Source organism: Argentina anserina, chromosome 6 (assembly GCF_933775445.1).
Source record: "Argentina anserina chromosome 6, drPotAnse1.1, whole genome shotgun sequence".
Lineage (NCBI taxonomy): Eukaryota > Viridiplantae > Streptophyta > Magnoliopsida > Rosales > Rosaceae > Argentina > Argentina anserina.
In genome coordinates this window covers 32,414,413-32,432,959 of record NC_065877.1, presented here as the reverse complement: position 1 = coordinate 32,432,959, position 18,547 = coordinate 32,414,413, and the positions used below count along the sequence as shown (strand labels likewise).

General features: G+C 37.9%; 4 protein-coding genes across 4 annotated transcripts in view; 3 read left to right on the top strand and 1 right to left on the bottom strand.

Annotated features, from left to right (window-relative positions):
* The first annotated feature begins 346 nt into the window (after nt 1-346).
* On the top strand, nt 347-1,396 carry LOC126797327 (transcription factor LRL3). Its single transcript, XM_050523971.1, has one exon. It carries the CDS (start codon nt 347-349, stop codon nt 1,235-1,237), a length of 891 nt encoding a protein of 296 aa, XP_050379928.1. The 3' UTR covers nt 1,238-1,396.
* A 2,095-nt stretch (nt 1,397-3,491) lies between these two features.
* Nucleotides 3,492-5,408, top strand: LOC126798938 (protein VASCULATURE COMPLEXITY AND CONNECTIVITY). Its single transcript, XM_050526032.1, has 3 exons — nt 3,492-3,684; nt 3,798-4,006; nt 5,151-5,408. The coding sequence occupies exons 1-3, from the start codon at nt 3,586-3,588 to the stop codon at nt 5,323-5,325; spliced, it is 483 nt and encodes a 160-aa protein (XP_050381989.1). The 5' UTR covers nt 3,492-3,585; the 3' UTR covers nt 5,326-5,408.
* Nucleotides 5,209-18,547, top strand: part of LOC126798936 (peroxisome biogenesis protein 22) — a 99,529-nt gene continuing 86,190 nt past the window's right edge. Inside the window, exon 1 of the mRNA XM_050526030.1 lies at nt 5,209-5,220. The gene's annotated coding sequence lies outside the window, so the exon portion shown is untranslated. The remainder of the gene's footprint in view (nt 5,221-18,547) is intronic.
* On the bottom strand, nt 9,295-17,490 carry LOC126798933 (probable terpene synthase 9). Its single transcript, XM_050526026.1, is given in 9 exon segments — nt 9,295-9,630; nt 9,849-10,100; nt 15,887-16,016; nt 16,103-16,300; nt 16,302-16,321; nt 16,435-16,472; nt 16,475-16,816; nt 16,915-17,182; nt 17,353-17,490. Coding segments are annotated over 9 exon segments (1,683 nt in total). The 3' UTR covers nt 9,295-9,333.

Below are 18,547 nucleotides of genomic sequence, written 5' to 3'. Positions count from 1 at the left end.
CAAGATAGAGCCATTTCTGTGTTCTGTTGAAAAAAGACGCAGAGAGCCACGCCCAACATCTTCTGATGAGGCCTGTGACATGCAATTTCCCAAAATGCCCCTGTGCACCCCTTTAAAGCGAGACAAACGGACGACAAGGAAAGCCGGCCGGGTCTGAGCCCCCTACGTCTGAAGAAAAAACCACAGTGGGCAGTGCGGGCCCACCATATTCCACCTCACAACCACGTGTCCTCTCATCACTGTTCTCCAGGCTCCATATAACCGAATCTTTATAGGGATGATGGAGCCCTCATTTCATTTCTGTGAGCCTGCCTCTTTCTCTCTCTCAACAAAAACAAACCCAAAAATGGAGAAAGCAGAAAAGGAGAGCTTCATCATGTCACTACTCGCCAGGGACCAGCAGAGCAGCAGCGGCCTCCGTGTTAAGTCGCCGGAGGAGGACTCTCACGCCGCCAGCTTCTCCAGCTCCCTCGCCAACCTCCACTCCTTTCTCGCCGCCAGCTCCCAGCATCAGTCGTTACTCCCTCTCTCCCTCTTTGCTCCACAAACCTCACCACCGCCGCCGCAGACGCTCTACCACCCCCAGCCCCAATACGGCGGCGTTTCGCCGGCTCAGTCGCTCAGCGACTACGCCTCCATCTTCAACCACCTCCCGGACCTCCTCTCCCTCGACCACTCTCCCTCCTACCACCACCTTCACCCCTCCCCGGCCGCCGCCTCCTCTCCGGTAGCGCCACGTGGCAGCAGGATCGCGAGGAAGAGGCGTCAGACGCTGGCGGACAAGACGCGGTGCCTGCAGAAGCTGCTGCCGTGGGAGAAGAAGATGGACATCGCCACCATGCTCGAGGCGGCGCACCGCTACGTCCGCTTCCTCCAGGCTCAGGTCGCCGCGCTCCACGCCATGCCCATCGTCGCCTCCGACTCCACCGGCTCCCTCCCCGTCCTGACACGCGGCGGAGGAGACGGAGGAGGAGAGGTGGCGGTGCTGTCGAGGCTGAGCCGGAGCCAGCTGTTGCAGGTGGTGGTGAACTCGCAGGTGGCGCAGATGAGGCTGTCGGATCTGGAGAGGTGTGTGTTCTCGGTGGAGCAGCTGGCTTTGCTGAACAAGAGGAGCGTCATCAGGTCCGCCATGGTCGCCGCCGCTGCTTCGGCTTCAGGTTCAGTTTCAGGCCATAATTACTATCCGGCCCCAAGTAGCATCATTGACTCTACGGCTTCTGCCTCTGCTACTAATTAAGCTTCTGCTGCTTAATCAGGTTATTAACAATGGGCCACTCTGCTAATTTTGCTACACTGCAGGGTTTAGGGTTTCTATTTAGGATTAATAATTACTGTTTGCTTGTAAGTTTTATGAGTCAGTGGGTTCATATGGACAGAAAAGCTGTTGGATTTTGGCCTTTTTGGGTAGTCAGTTTTAGGCTGTATACATATAGCTGGGTATCTAAGGCATTTGGGGCTGAAATAGTACTGGTTTTGGGGACTTTGAATTCGAAATGCAGCTGGAAATTTTACTGCAAGTAAGAAATTTGCTCTTGTTTGGTTTAGGGTTCTCTGATGGTGACATCGTGCTTTGACACATAGCTGATCATATGAAGAATTAATATTAGTATGTTTGCGTTTTGGCCTCTGCTTAATTAGTGGTTTTAATTGGTTTCAATTTTGGAACGTTCCTATGTTCGATCAAAAGGTTTTCATGCCTCCATTCCAGTCATGAATCATGCACATATCAATATTTCTCGAGGACATGCTCTTCGAGCCATTGCCAAGAAGGCAATAAATAATTTCAATGGGCCTATTCTGTATTAGTTTCATTGCCCAATAAAGATTGAAAAATATTCTGCACATGAGCCCGTTTTACAATGTGGCTGGATTAACACCCTTTGGAAAGCCCAAGTAGAAAAGAAGTCCCTAAAATGGGATTCTAACAGCTGACTGCCGTTACCTCACAAATTATTGTAGTGTTTTCTAAATCGTGTCTGACCCTGCACCTCAAAGTGATGGAGAACGAGAATTGACCCAACCTAGTAAGATGAAGGTAAAATCATCAGTTGGGTAAAGGAAATTGATCTGAAAATTGGTAATTCACGTGTTATGAGGTTGCTAGCAGCCGGATTGTTCGAGCGAAGCGCATATTTTAAATTATTAATCAAATTTCAGCATCTTTTGGTTAGAATGTCCGTTTAAAACGCATAGTACATTTCTGGAATGGGAATGACGAGATTTACAAAACTCAATTTAGTGAGCCCTATCAGATTTAAGCCAACAGAAGTCGTTTTGATATTTCGAATTTGGATTTAATATCTTTTTAGGTTTTTCTAGTTTATATTGGTTTTGGTTTTATTTTATTTAACTTATGGGTTTGATTATTAGTTTCCTAGGGTTTGTTTTATCAGTATTTAAGCATCCTTAAACCGGTGTAGACAGATCGAATATATTATTATTCTATCCAATTGAGAGTTTTATCTTATTTTCTTGTGGATTCCAGAGTTCTATCTAAGAGTTTATCGCTTGTAAACTCTCCTTTTTAAGGGTTTAACGCTTGTTTACCCTCCGTACCTCCTCCATGCATCACAAAAGTTTGAGAAGTGCTCAAAATCGTTATTCTAGGCGAGAAAAAAATTATTCAAGGCCAAAAACTATGTATTATAGTCCACAGTTTCTAAAACTCGAGCATAATTAGATACATTATTAATGTCTCTTGTTGATCCACCGATGTATGTAGCGTTATTTAGGAGGGTCTTATGGTTGAGTTTTCATTATTCTCAACTTCTAGTGTATGAGTTCCCGCAATTATATTATGTTAAGATTTCATTGAGTTTCTTATCATAAACTCGGAACCTAAATGCTTCTTAAATAACAACATATATGGAACATCACGGTGCTCCGTATATAGAATCGGATGCCCTAAAGATTAAAGTTAGGGTTGCATGGGTGTGGGTTTGAGACACGAGAAATTAAACTCGATCTTTTGGTCTGAATGATTTGGTGATTTTGGTCTATATCATTACAAAGTAGCTTGATATGTGAAAACACAAGTATATACAACTACAATTTCAAAGGCCCCTGCAGAAAGAAATGATTGAGACAAGACTTTACAAATCCAAATGGTTCGAGACATCGAGTTCGATCAAGAGGTTCATATATATTCTAAGTCAAAAAATTAGGTCCCTGGATGGAAGAATTACCCACCGATCGATATTCATCTGGGGCAGTGAGCTAGGGCATACAGAGATGCTCAGGCACGCTCGTCTATGAGCTGGTTTATGCTCTACTTTCCTTGCTCCTCCATCAAAGGAATCCCAGCACCGAAAAAGAAGAGATGAGAAGTGAAAGAAGACCCAAAAGCAAACTAAAGCTAAAGCTTGAGCACTGTGTGTTGACAAAAGAAGCTTTTTTCCCCACTTATCTTGATCACCTAGCTAAGCTAGCTAATCCATTCCCTTCTTCCTTTTACTACATTCCCTTCTTCATACATATAAAACTGCCCCTTACGCTCTTCAATTCGCTCTCAAACTCTGAGCTCCTTTCTTTACCTTAATCCTCAGCAGATTTCATAAGAGCGAATCAAAAGAGCGTCGACACAGAATGGTTAAAATAGGAGGCGTCTTTGTCTGTCTCTTGATTGTTGCCATGGACATCGTAGCTGGGATTCTCGGCATTGAAGCTGAACTCGAACAAAACAAGGTAAATCCAACACTCTTTGTTCATGTTTAGCGCCTTATTGAAAAGTCATTAGCTAGTGACATTAAAGTTCAAACTAACGTTTCTTTTGTTTTGTTTTTGCTCTGTTTGAATAGGTGAAGCAATTAAGGTTGTGGATCTTTGAGTGTAGAGAGCCAAGCCATCCGGCATTCAAGCTAGGAATGGGTGCAGCAGCACTTCTGGTTCTTGCTCATGTCATTTCTAACTTGCTTGGTGGATGCAACAACTGCATTTGCTCTCAAGACGAGCTCCAAAAGGCTCCTCCTAATAGGCAACTCTCACTCGCATGCCTCGTCTTTACCTGGTAATTATACGGGATTTATACCTAATTTCTAACTAGAATAAAATATTAATCACTCTTTACATTTTAATGGTCTCGATAATTTAATTCTTATATTTTAACTGATCATTCTTCATATTTTTAATTTTCGACAATGGTCAATTCCGTCTCTCTTCGTCAAATTAGTTGTTAATTATGTTTTAACTTCCTCACATGCCTTAGGAGGATATGATTTTTATTTTCATTTTTTTCTCTCTTCTTTGAAACTAGAAAAAAAATATCGTGAACTTCTTCTCCAAAACCCCAAAACCAAAAGAAGACCCTGAATATCTGGGTTCAAAAACCTCTCTCACTCTCTTTGCAGACTCAACCATGGATTTCCCCTTCCCTTTTCTCGAATCTGTGATTGGTACCTCTCTCTCTCTCTCTCCCAATTTTCCGATCAACTTTCCGAACACTGTTTCCGATTCAAAGTTTTCATCGTTTTCCGTTTATTTTTTTTGCATTAGATTTTGAAGCTCTTCTGGGTTTTTTCTTGTTCAAGTTTGGCATTAGGGCATTGCAAAACGCTGGACTCGTTATCTGAATCTTCATTCTGAAGTCGTTCGGGTTTTTCAGGGGTGAAAGTTTGTTTCTTTAACTTCGATTCTTGAATTTTAGAGCTTTCATGAGGGCAGGGACATTTGGGTTTTATCGATATTATGACATCACGCTTTGAATGGGTTGTACTGTTGTTTTCTATAATATGAACAATCGAGTTTTATGGGTTTGAGCTTATATATTCTTTGAGAGTTGAATAATGTGTTCTTGGAGTTATATTATGTTTTGTGAACTTTGTGGTTTTGACTTTGAGAGAGAGAGAGAGAGAGAAAATAGTTTCATTATTAGAGAGAGACAAAGAAAAATGAAATTAACAATCGTATCCCTTAGGGACATTTAAGAAAGTTAAAAGATAGTTAACAACCAATTTAAACGGATTTGACGAATTGGTCGAAAATTGAAATTAGAAGAAGTGAGGAAATTAAAAGTATAAAGACAAACGGTTGAGACCCTTAAAATATAAGAAGTGACAAATATTTTATTTTTTTAGCTAATAATTAAACTAGCTAATTCATTTTTATTTCTCGTACTTCATCTGATTAATATGCTTGTGATTGATGATGATCAGGGTCATTCTAGCCGTTGGATTGTCAATGCTGGTGATAGGGACTTGGTCGAACCACAAGTCAGGAGCTTCATGTGGTTTCACACACCATCATTTTCTTTCCATTGGAGGCATCTTGTGCTTTGTTCATGGCCTCTTTTGTGTAGCGTATTATATTACTGCCACTTCTACCGACTAATTAGTGATTTGGGCATTTAAATCAGCCAGCTTTAAGGATTGTTTGTGCCTTTCTCAACTTTACTAATCCATTCCTTTCGATCATATCCTCCTAACTTTTAAATTTAAATTCTACCCTCGAGTGGAAGCTAGTGTGGAATTCTGCCATTCGAAAGATTCTCGACTATTTGTACTTTGCTCGTTCAATTTTTTAACTTAACAATCGATTTAGAACTGAAATGAGTATAATAGAAATACTCTTAGCTACTACAACTACAGTAGGTGAAGCATAGGTGCACACAATTAATAATATTCTCAGTGGGAGAAAACAGAAAAACATATTATTGGAGGTCGACCTTCGTATGCTTGTATGAAGAGCATCACCGGGATTACAATTACAATATTACTGACACTTAATGGACAACAGAAGATTTCATAACTTACCCGACCATGTCACTCCGACATAAACCGAATTGAAGGTTTTTCTATCCCTACTTAGTAAACACTGAATAATATATCGATTGTGTTGAGAAGAATTATGCAATTAGAAGGATCAAATGATCAATGATCAGGGAAGGCATAAAAAAGAATTTATCTTATTTTCTAGTGGATTCCAAAGTTCTATCTAAGAGTTTATTGCTTGCAAACTCTATATTTTTTCTGTTTCTAGGTTTAACGCTTGTTTACTTAAAAGAAACCTTATTTGCAGTTGCAAATATATGATGCATAATCTTACATGCAGCATTCATAAAGAACGTATGGAATAATGGAAAGATATATGTAGGCCTTAATATTTAGCCTACGGATCCGAAAAGCCTGCGGAGACCGGCAAGCCCGATGGGCTTTTGCCCGGCCCGGTCCGAGAGAAAGCCCATCAAAACCCACTTCCGTGGGTAGAGAGCCGGACTTAGTTTAGATGTGTGAAACTCGGCCCGGCCCGCCAAAAGCCTGCCAAATAAAAAAAATTATACATACATATTCTATTAGTTTTATGACATTATGAAGCAACTATATGAAGTAAAGTTCTCGGGTCGATCGTTACCAGCCAATATGATCGGTATATATATATTTAGTGATCCTGTAAAAATTTCATCCAATTCGGACCTCGTCTGACAGTCAAAATTTCTAATAAACCGAAAACAACACTAATATGCTCTAAGGGATGACCCATTACCAAGATGCAAACGCCAAAAGCCGCTTGCATATCTAAAATCAGCTAATTTTTGTCACCGATCGTGTGTGGTCGCACTGAGGAAACTCATTTCATGAAGCCCCGGTCAATGGGGTTTTAATATGTCAAAATGCCTCTTTTTTGGTTAACCGTAAGTACGAACGGTCAAACCATGTCCAAAATGGACGAAATTTTTACGAGATCTCTAAATATATATACCGATCACATCTGATGGTGTTGATTGACCATATTTCAAACTGGAGTTGTCGATCGCCAAAGTGTCCACTAATGTATCATAACCTTTATATTATGTTTATAATAAAACTATCGCATTATGAAGCGACTATATGAAAGAAACTTCTCGGAATCAATCGACACCATCTGATGTGATCGATATATATATATATATATATATATATATATATAGTGATCCTATAAAAATTCCATCCAATTTGGACCTCGTTTGACTGTCGGAATTTCTGGTAAACCAAAATCACCACTAATGTGCCATAAGGGGAGACTCATTACCAAGATACGAACACCTAAAGCCGTTTGCATATATAAAATCACCTAATTTTTGTTACCGGTCGTGTGTGGTCGTACCAAGGAAACCCATTTGGCAAAACCCCGGTCAGTAGGGGTTTTAATATGTCAAAACGCTTTTTTTTAATTGACCGTAGGTACGGACGGTCAAACCATGTCTAAAACGGACGAAATTTTTACGGGTTCCCTAAATATATATACCAATCACATATGCTGGTGTCGATCGACCATATTTCGAATTAGAGTTGTCGATCGCCGAAGTGTCCACTAATGTATTATAACATTTATATTAGGTTTATAATAAAACTATTGCATTATGATGCAACTATATGAAGGAAATTTCTCGGGATTGATCAAGACCATCTGATGTAATCGGTATATATATCTACTGATCCTATAAAAATTTCATCCAATTCGGACCTCGTTAACCGTCAGAATTTCTGGTAAACCAAAAACACCACTAATATGCCCTAAGGGAAGACCTATTACCAAGATGTGAACACCGAAAGCCGTTTACATATCTGAAATCTCATAATTTTTGTCACCGATCGTGCGCGGTCGTAATAAGGAAACTTATTTGGTAAAGTCCCGGTCAATGGGGGTTTTAATATGTCAAAACACAATTTTTTTGTTGACCGTAGGTACAAACGGTCAAACAATGTCCAAAACGGACGAAATTTTTACAGGTTCCCTAAATATATATACCGATTACATCTGCTGGTGTCGATTGACCATATTTTTAAACTAGAGTTGTTGATCGCCAAAGTGTCCACTAATGTATTATAACCTTGATATTAGGTTTATAATAAAACTATTGCATTATGAAGCGACTATATGAAGGAAAATTCTCGGGATCGATCGACACCATCCGATGTGATCGATTTATATATTTAGTGATCTTATAAAAATTTCATCCAATTCGGACCTCGTTTAACCGTCGGAATTTCCGGTAAACCAAAAACACCACTAATATGCCCTAAGGGATGACTCATTATTAAGATGCGAACCGAAAACTGTTTACATATTTAAAATCACCTAATTTTTGTCACCGATCGTATGCGGTCGTAACGAGAAAACCTATTTGGCAAAGCCTCGGTCAATTGGGTTTTATTATGTCAAAACGCATTTTTTTGTTAACCGTAGGTATGGATGGTCAAATCATGTTCAAAACGGATGAAATTTTTAAATGGTCCCTAAATATATATATCGATCACATCTAGTGGTGTCGATCGACAATATTTTGAAATTAGAATTTATTTGAAACTTTTTTTTACAATGTTTTCTAATAATTCTTTTATTGTTCCAAACCCTTAAATAAAAGTATTATGTTTTTTTTATAATACAAGCCCGCAAGACCCGGCCCGCAAAATTCCGCAAGACCCGCTTTAGGTGGGCGGGCTTGAATCTTCCTATTTTGAAAATACCTGGCCCGTCCGTTATTTATTTAAATATACTAAAACTCAACCTGGCCCGTCTATTATTTATTTAAATATACTAAGGCTCGGCCCGGCCCGTTGACGAGCCATAAATATATGTATGTAGAATTGTAACAAGTTCTCGTATCATGCATACATGCAGGCTTTGAAATTAGTACATTAGGTATTGGTATACATTAAGCTGGAGTCTCCTAATTCTCATGTTTCTTATCCTGAAGGAAGAATTTGTTGGATAGATGTAATTTGGTGGTGATCGATAATGATCGAGTTGATGAAATTGATTTGTAGGTATTAGTGTGAGGTTCATATATATTTCCAGCTAATCAATCAATGGATCAGTAGTAAACTTCGGGAGAAGTAGCTAGGTCTGTAGGTGCAAATTGTCCATATCAAAATGAAGTGTTGCAAGTTGTGAACTTGGAGAGAAAGGTCTTTATTTTCGTAATCCGGTTTCATTGACTACAGTCTACACCAGAGAGGAACATATTGAACCTCTATTAGTTGTTGCATAGTGTCAAGCCCTTTAGTTACCACTGTAACGGTGGTTAATGAGGCAACGGATGATAGAGGTGATTAGTTTGCTACGGGTAGATCAGTGCTAGTTACAATTTAGTTTTCCCACTAGCATAATAGCATGTATAACAGGACGTTCCAGAATTCATGATGCACTTCACAGACTACTAGTAAGATGCATAAGAATCAGAACATCCATAAACAAATCAAGTTGTCTAAAACTTGGATTTGGTATCCAATTATTCAAGTCGTAATTCACACATATTTATAGATCACAATACTTCTATTGCGTCTAATTACATATCTTTTGGTCGATAATCTAATTATACATGAAACTAGTTAAACTGTTACATGGATCACATGATGATCATCGATCGATAGGGATAGGATTTGTAATCAAAGAGACTAAACGATCTTTAGTCACCCCGACCGATGTCCCAATTCCATCACCATGTTGAAAAATGCAGTGAGCAGTCCGTGCCATATTGAGTGACAGGTTTACAATAGATTTTGGTACAGCAGCTTTGCCACTCTCTTCATTGATCTTCTTCCATGAATAGCTGATTAAGCCTTTTATGTATTCCTGTGCTGCTTCTTCTGATATGCCTTTTTCTTCCATGTAGCACTGAACCGACTTTGCAACATCCCCTCTCTCGATCTCAGCCTTCAAGCAATTGAAAAGATATAATTATTACATATACTGTAGTTAAGTACTAGTCTGACATATATGTTATGAAAGACTCGCTGTAGTCACATCTGAATTATTTTGTGACAATTATTGTTCAGATTCAATTTTCGACCAAAACATGTTGAAGATATCAAACTACATAGTACATAATATGTCAGATCCATTCAGCCTTTTATAATAAAATGACAAAATACCTTGGAAGTGCCCAGATCGTCGGTAAGTCGAGTCACGAGAGATGCCCAATATATAAGTTGAGTGCCATGATTATAGGACTCAAGTGAAGCTTTTGTTAGTTGGGATCCTTGCGTTAACAAATAAGCATGGAGCATTGCTCCAGGACCGCCCACCGAAGTCCATGCATTGTTCAAATACTCCTCGAGAGTCGGTGTGTATTTGCTGTAAAACCAGCGTGCTTCCACCATATACGACTTACAAAGATTTTCCCACTGCAAATTCAAAAACAAGGGGTTGTATTATTTCAATGAAGTAGATGTTAGCAGAAGAGCCTTGCTCTAATTCAAAAGGTTTCTTAATTAGGGTTTTGTGCTAATTAATCACGCTTTGCCCTAAGCATAGGTATAATTTATGTTTGCATGTATAAGCTCTTGTGTCCTACACAGCTGGTATTCACGTGTCTGCGCGCTGCTAGTTGTCCAAGACTTGATATCAATGTTTCTACGTTCACTACTAGAAATAAGGCCTATGAGGACATTTACTTTAGGGACACAATTTTGGATATTTCCCCATTGAGACACTAAAGGCATATGTCCCCATTTCACACATATATACATAGGGGGATATGCAATGTGAGACATGGACCACACATATATGGTATTATACCCTTGTAGTTATTCAAACCAAAATATATTTTTACATGGACCACACATATATGGTATTATACCTTGTAGTTAGTCAAACCAAAATATATTTTTACTTTCTGTAAAAGTATATTCAAAATACAAGTATTCCCCAACTCTCTCTCTCTCTCTCTCTCTCTCTCTCTCTCTCTCTCTCTCTCTCTCTCTCTCTCTCTCTCTCTCTCTCCATAGCGGCTTAGCCAATCACCAGCCAAAAACCCTAAACTCTCAAATCGCCAATTCGCTCACGGCGCTCCGATCAAATCCCTCCGCCTTACAAATTGGGCGTTGATGATATGAGCACTTTGTGCGACGTTCTTAACATGTTTTTACCTCCAATTGTATTTTACTTAGCTCTTATTGTTGTAGTATTGAGTCATTTAGTCAAGTTAGGAGTCTATGGTAGCGTTGGTTGCATTTTGGTGCTAAAACAAGTTGAAAAACACAGAAATTGTCAAGAGTCATATTTAGAGTAAGATTCCTTGTGTAACTAGAAAACCTAGTTAAATTAGGAGTCTTCATTAATCGACATTTCTATAACATTTGCGATAATTTGAGAATCCTATTTGTATTAGGAGTCTTTTTTAGACTAGGAAACGTACTATTTAGAAAAGTCATGCTTGAATTGAAACGCTTATTCTGTAACTTTCCTAATCTTACTCTCATATTCTAGTAACTTACTTGATTTTTTATATGAATTATCTTGTCTTTATTCTTGTCTTTTATTATTTTCAGATTTTAAAAGATGAGATTGTGTAGCTACAATGAAGGGAAAAAAAATAGAGGAAAAGTCAAGCAAAAGAGGAAAATAAAGAAAGAAGGAGACACCTAAAAAGGAGAAAAAAAAGGAATTTATCAAAGGACATTGCACTCACTAATGACAAAAATAAGTGAAAGAAAAAGAGAGAAAGAAAAATGAAGAGAATAAAAAGAGATAATGCAAGAGAGAAAGAAGATGACACCTAGAAAGAAGAAAATAAGGAATTTATCAAAGGAGATTGCACCCACCAATAAAAAAAATAAGTGAAAGAAATTGAGAAGAAAAAGTCCAAGTTATAATATTTAAGGAGCCAAAACTCTTCTATAAATAACATATCATTCACAATGAAAAATCATCACTTCTCCTTAGCATTCAAGAGCCAAAACTCTACCAAAACACCACTATAAACTTTCCTCACAAATCAGCCAAGCATCCACCCCAAAACCATTATCATCTCCATCGAGTCTCACCTATTGCAGCCGTACCTCTAAGGTTTCTACAACGTGTGATTCTCGCAACTCACCTCCATGACTTCGTTCATTTGTGCTAATCTACAATTCTTTGTCTATGAAGATTATAAGTTATTGTTTATGTGGAAGTATTGGTTTTGTATTTGTTTCAGAATTTTCAGATTGTATTTGATATGTTTTTGAGACTATGCCGAATTTATGTTCTTATAATTATTGAAGTTTATTGTTGTGTTCTACTCTTCTTTTACTTGCTCTTAGATAATTTTCAGATATGTGCATACGAATTTAGTGCTTAAATGCAGTCCCTAAAATTGTATTTGAGTGTTATCTTCATCATCAATATTGACATAAATCGAATCATGTCCTAAGTATGTTCGGTTTGTGTTAATTAAAGTGGAAAATTCTGGAAATTTACATGTACTCCATGGTGAGTGACGCCACCGTGAAGCATGTTTCTAACAAAGATTTGGTGCTTAAATGTAATCCTATTTGATTTCTACCCTAAGTGTTGTTAAACTTGATTGCATGCAATTTAAGTGAGGCCCTAAGTCAACCTAAATGTCAATAGAAATCTTGCATGATTAGATGTTCTCCTAAGGCTCTAATTGTATTGGTGTCTAAAATTATGTAATCAGATGAATTAAAATGCATGATAAAACCAAACTTGAAATTATGTGGTGCATTGGTGAATTTGGTTTAATTTGGTAAAAAGAAGTCGATCATGTAAATAGTAATTTATGTTTTATTTTAGTAGTTAATAATCAATCTCAAACCCCTCATTATTTGTTAACACTAAAAGTTTAGAGTTTCCTTCAATTCCCCGGACTGAACGATCCCTGCTTATTCTATACTAACGATGACATTTTATAGAGTTAATTATGTTACGTTCGTGCGTCCATCAACTGATTCATCGGTGTCTCATGCGTAACCGATGGAGGACGAACGAACGATTATCGATGGGTTAAACCCCAGCGGCGTTGCAAAATGGGTACTTCCTCCTCTCTTCCATTTCTTGACTTCCGTTCCATAAATGTATTAAAAATGGGTAGGTTGAATGAATTTGCAAGATGTTGAATCACCGTTTTGGTTTCATATTTGTTTTTTGTCAGCATAGACTTGTTTTCTAATTGTCTGTTACTTCACAGTCTAAAGGATAAGGAGAAGGAACTCAGAGCTAGAGAGGTTAAATTAAAGAGGAAAGAGAATGTGATGCATCTATACCTCAATATTGCTAGTTCTGGTACTTGATACATAGTAAATCTCTTATATAGAACCAGAGTATTATTGTTGCAAGGAATTAAGGCGTAGAGAAGAGTCCCTTGCAACATTGTTATATATCTGTGTTCCTTTGTTTTGTGTTGGCAGGTGGTGTTATTAGTGATAAAAAAAACTTTCCTGCATTTAGGCCCATAATTCATCATGACATTCCAAACAATATACCATTTACCTACTGGTAAATTCATTTTTGTATGCTTTCTTCTCTAATAATCGCTAGATCTGGATTCGCTTTATGCAAGTTTATGGCATTTCTCAGGTTTCATCGGGTGTGTTGTGAAGCATTATTGCAGTTTCTGTATATTGGTTTTTTAGAGGAAGTATGTCTTGGTGTAAATCCTTAACAGTTAGACAGTTATTATTTGAAGTAAGGTACAGTTGCATAACTTTGTCTACTCTTGTAGGGTTGGGGTATAAGCAATTGGATTCTGGCTATTGTCGACCACTTCATCGTGTCATGTGGCCTCCTGTAGATTATGAGGTACTGACAATTCTAAGAAATGCCCTTGTCTCCACATCACAACACAAATACAGTACATGAGGCTATGCTTTAAAATGATTATCCTTTTAACTATTTTATCTATTAATTACTGTGATTTATGCCATCTGTTACATGACCGATAGTGCCTTAAGTTTTGCAATGTTTTTCTTCTTTTACAGTGTAAGCATATTGTAGTCACTTGTCATATGATCCGCATTTTCAATCAGATGACAAGGAAATTAGCTTATTATGTGCCCTCTGGTTTCCTATTTTGCAGGGCCGTATTATAACATCTATTCTGCAGCTGCTCCTCCAATTTTTTGGGGCGGGGCATCTATTGCGTGAGTTTTTCTTACGTACTTATATTCATTTTACTCAAATTTACTAATGAGTAATGTCTGCTGTTGGGGGATTTTATATTAGTTTGGAGGCACCATTTCCAAATAATTAATAACAAGCTAGCATGATAAAACTGAGGAAAGAATGCGACCAATGTCCATATATGATATGTTGGGGGCAAATATAACTGATGATGAGCGTGAGGTTAAGCAAACTATATAGTGTGAAGCTTCAAAATTGTATATAAGTGCGGAGTGAATTGAAGAAGTAAATACATGAATTTGCACAAATTGGTCATAATCTCTCTCTCTCTCTCTCTCTCTCTCTCTCTTCATATTCATAAGTTTATGATTATCTTCTCTCTTCTATTCATGAGTTTATGATTATTTTTATAACATGTGAGTGGTTGCACAAATTGGTCATAAGCTTTCTACATGCTGTGACTTATTTCTAGTGTTTTCTTCCAGATTTTTATGGATTTCAATTTCTGATTGCAGGTTGGACTAGTTGTCTATGAATCATGAATGACAAGTTTCAGTTGGTGCTACACCTGAATATATGGCAGGTTATTACATGGTGGGTGGTTTTGAGTTGTGTTTTGTGGTAAAAGTTTCATGCCTTATTATGCTTAAAATTTACTTACTCAACTCTAAAGTGCAAGCTCATTTTTGACTGTAATGACCCTTGCTGCTCGATATAAATATGTGATTTACTGACAATAAGTTATGATTTAATTTATTTTACCAGGCTCTAATCAACAAAAAATTGTGGTTGTTCTACGAGCAATATTCTAAAAAACGGTCTAGGCGGCCGCCTAGGCGCTAGGAGGTCACCCACCATCACGTTTTTTACCTCGGCGGCCATCTGTGGCGTTTTGTGAATTAGGCGGCCGCCTATGCGGTCCTATGCGGTCTTAGGCGGCCCTATTCAGTCCTAGGCGGTCCTAGACGTCCCTATTCAGTCCTAGACGGTCTAGGCGGCCCTATTCAGTCCTAGGCGGTCTAATTGGCTTTATTTAGTTCTAGGCGGTCAACCATCATTTGACATTACAAAAAAAAACTAAAAGAGGCCGCAGCTCTCACTCTTTGTCTATTTTTTGAAAACTGAATCTTATCAACAGAAGAATAGGAAAGAAATATGAATATTAAGTTTGAGTCTGATACTGAATGAGTTAGGAAATAATTTGGAGAGAAATAAATTGAGATTTAGTATTATTGCATTTGTTTCATTATTTATCTTTTCTTCAAATATTTTTATGGACTTTCTACTTAAGTTATGTGAATTTAGATTATTTTAAGTATTTTTAAAATTAATATTTAACATCATTATATATTTTTAATCATTAAAATAGTTTAAATATATGTATAAAAGTAAATAAATATTTAATAATTCAAAACCGCCTACGCGCCGCCTAGGAGGCCGCCTAACCGTCTAGGCGCTAGGAGGTGGCTATCCGACTGCATACCGCCTAGCGCTTTTTAGAACCTTGCCTACGAGTGACCATGTGAACTAGGGATTAGTTTGCAATTACGTCCCATTATAGGGACTAGGAGCAAACAATATAGTTATTGTTAATGGTGTCATAAGTGTCCCCTAATTGGTGTAGTTTAGTTTAGTTTGAGATACATGTATGATATTTATAGTTTAATTTGTGTTTGAGATACCATGTGACCCACTCTTATATTTGAGGACACATGAATTAAATGTCCAAATTAGCAATAGGAACACATTCAAAAGACACATTTGCACTAATTGTTCCATTTGGCCAATAAAGACATATATACTTCCCTGTAACTAGCAATAGACACACATAATATATGTCCAGTCAAGCCTAATTTCTAATAATGACATTTTACATGCTCTTGTAAGAGAATAGCATGGGTCTTTTTCAATACATTATTACATTTCCTCCTTCTAGCTAAAAGTTTACTGTCATAAATCTTTCAGTAGATTCCTCGTAATTATTTAGTTCTATATAATATAGTTTAGGAATGAATCAACGGCCAGAGTTTTTAAGTTTGATTACAGGAAAGAAACTTAGCTTAAGTACCTCTCTCTTGATATGAGGAAGAATGTTCAGACCACAATCCTTATCAGCTAATTCGTTGCCAAATGTGAACATGGCAGAATAAATCGGCTTCATGTACTCAGGAAGGTCCTCACTAGCCTTCAGACTCCAACTGTTACAACAAAAAATTTAAATTAGGAGACAAAATTAATTATTAATTAGCTACTCGTTAATTAGTCCATGTATAAAGACCGTTACCAAGTTACTGCATCTGTAAATAGCTCGAGCTCATCCAGGAATCCATACACATCATACATATCATCAATGGCTGACAGTATGCATATAAATTTCGTGAGGCCTATTCTGCATTCGGAGAATTGAGGTTCATAAGTAATTCCCAATGCCCACAAGTAGTTCTCCATCAATCTGTCCCTCGAGAAACTTGCCTTGGATTTGAAATCCAGCTCTCTCCACCACCTGCACATAAGTGAAATCATTTCTTAATTACACGTATGTATGTCAAACTATGAATCTTGACCACAGGTTAAGCAACAGTCACTAAAGGAATCAACGTAGCAGTCCCAGCTTGCCTTGAGAGCTTCTTTATCTCCGTCTGATGTACTGATTGAACAAGATTATAGTCCAATTTGGCCAACTCTAGCAGAGACAGGTTACTGGCATCTTCCCTTTGGTACATGTTGATGAAGTCTAAAGCTTCTATCCTAGGCATCCTCCGGTGCACAGGAGCTACCAGTGATTGCTCTACCTGCTTCCGTAGATTATCGTCGTTCAATAATATTGTTGTCATGGATTGTTTCAAGTTTTTCGAACTAAAACTCTTGGCCTCCTCCAGAACATCTTCTCCTAGAATTCCAAGGTGTGATGCTTCATACAAACTCAAAAGCCCCTCCACATCATCGCTTAAGCTATCTTTGAAGCATCCCTCGCTATTTCTAAACTCATTAAACAAATCTGTGGAGTTTCAAAGTAAGATGTCATTATCTGGCAACAGAATGTCAACTGGAGTATATGTGTATTAAATTTAAATGCATTGAGGTATACTACATTACCAGAGCTAATTGGAATTCCATATTGTCTTAGTATCCGAAATTTCAAAGCAACTGCCTGAAGATCGCTTGTGGTACCAGCAGTACTAGAGGAAACAAGAGTAAATATAGCTGCTTGGATCTCCTTTTCAAACAGGTATGCTACTCCTAACCGCTGCATCGCGTCTATGAGCTTCAAAATAGAACCAGCATTGTCTTCATAACACGATGCAAACAAAGTTCTTGAAACATTCTGCTTTAGATCCTCCAATTGTGAGGCATATGACTCATGCTACAACAAGAATAACCAAATACAGAGGACTTAATATTTAGAAATGTGAGACATGTAGATATTTACTATATACATACATTAATCTTGTGGCAGCAAAAGAGTACGTGGTCAATTAATAATTATTATCCAGTGTCAACCAAATTAATACGAGAAAATAGTCATCTACGTACATTGTAGTGAGAGGAGAAGGAATCGATGAGCTCGGGACCCCAAATGGTAGGATGATAATGAGCTAGTCGGCGACGGCGTTGATGAGCTACCGGAGGATCTGAAATGTTGAATAATGAGTTTGAGGGAGAGGAGCTCATTGTTCTTAATATTCAAAAATGATTGAAAGTAGTAGAGCAGACTACCTGCTTTTATACAGCTGCGTCTTCATTTGTTCCGCGAAAAACGTACTGTTGGGATGGAAAACGTGTTTCTGAACTTACGTGATGGTTTATCTATCTCAAGAGAGCAAAAGAAAAAAAAAAGTGAAGTCGGTCAACTTGGACATAAGATATACCCAGGGGCGGGATCTAGAATTAGAACCTTGGGAGGGCTGGCCGAAGACAAATTTTTTTTTGACAATGTAAGTGTATTATTATCCAAATTATATAAGTCAATGAAGTTTTCGGTTGGTTGACACTTTCAGTTGGTTCATCTGACATTCTGAAATTAAACATATTAACACACACAACAACACAAATTCTTAGCTTATGAACTGAAAGTAAACAAAAAATCATACTAAAAATGAGATCACAATCATCACATAGTTCAAATTTCAATTCGATGAAATAAATTAACAAACGCAACTAGTCAATTACAAAAACTAATCCATATCACCATATGAGCTTTGGAATCAATTAATAAATTGAAAATTTGAAATCAGAGAAGTGAGAGAACCTTTGTGTCAGAAGGTGAAATCAACGAAGCCCGGAGGTGAGGGTGGGAGGAGTGTGGCAGAGGGCGCTATTGAGCAGTGAGTGACGGCCGACGGAGCAATGGGAGACGAGCCGATGAACATCAGTGGGTTACTGGGTTTCGCGCGAGGAGAGAGTCAGAGAGAGACGAAAGCCGAACAAAGGAAACAAAGAGAATATATATGTTTTTTTTCTTGGGCTAGATGATATATAGTAAATTTTTTAAGCCCAAAATTTTCGTATGAGCTCCAACCCAAACAAGCCTTGACCTGGATCCGTCCCTGAATATACCCCCAAAAAGATGTCTCTAGCGGAACTGTCCTTTTAGTTATTTGCTTTGCTTTCCCATACATTGTTATATTTTGTGGCATTTTGTGAATGTATTTTAAGGTATAATGAGTATGGTTATAATGAGTACAGTGTAGATGTATAGAAAAAGTGGCCTGAAGCTGCAGTTCCTAGG

Excerpts from the sequence above, each read along its gene's own strand:
- LOC126797327 (XM_050523971.1), top strand. The coding sequence starts at position 347 with ATGGAGAAAGCAGAAAAGGAGAGCTTCATCATGTCACTACTCGCCAGG.
- LOC126798938 (XM_050526032.1), top strand. The coding sequence starts at position 3,586 with ATGGTTAAAATAGGAGGCGTCTTTGTCTGTCTCTTGATTGTTGCCATG. Across the intron at positions 3,685-3,797 it reads CTGAACTCGAACAAAACAAG|GTGAAGCAATTAAGGTTGTG; the intron begins GTAAATCCAACA and ends CTGTTTGAATAG. Across the intron at positions 4,007-5,150 it reads GCATGCCTCGTCTTTACCTG|GGTCATTCTAGCCGTTGGAT; the intron begins GTAATTATACGG and ends GATGATGATCAG.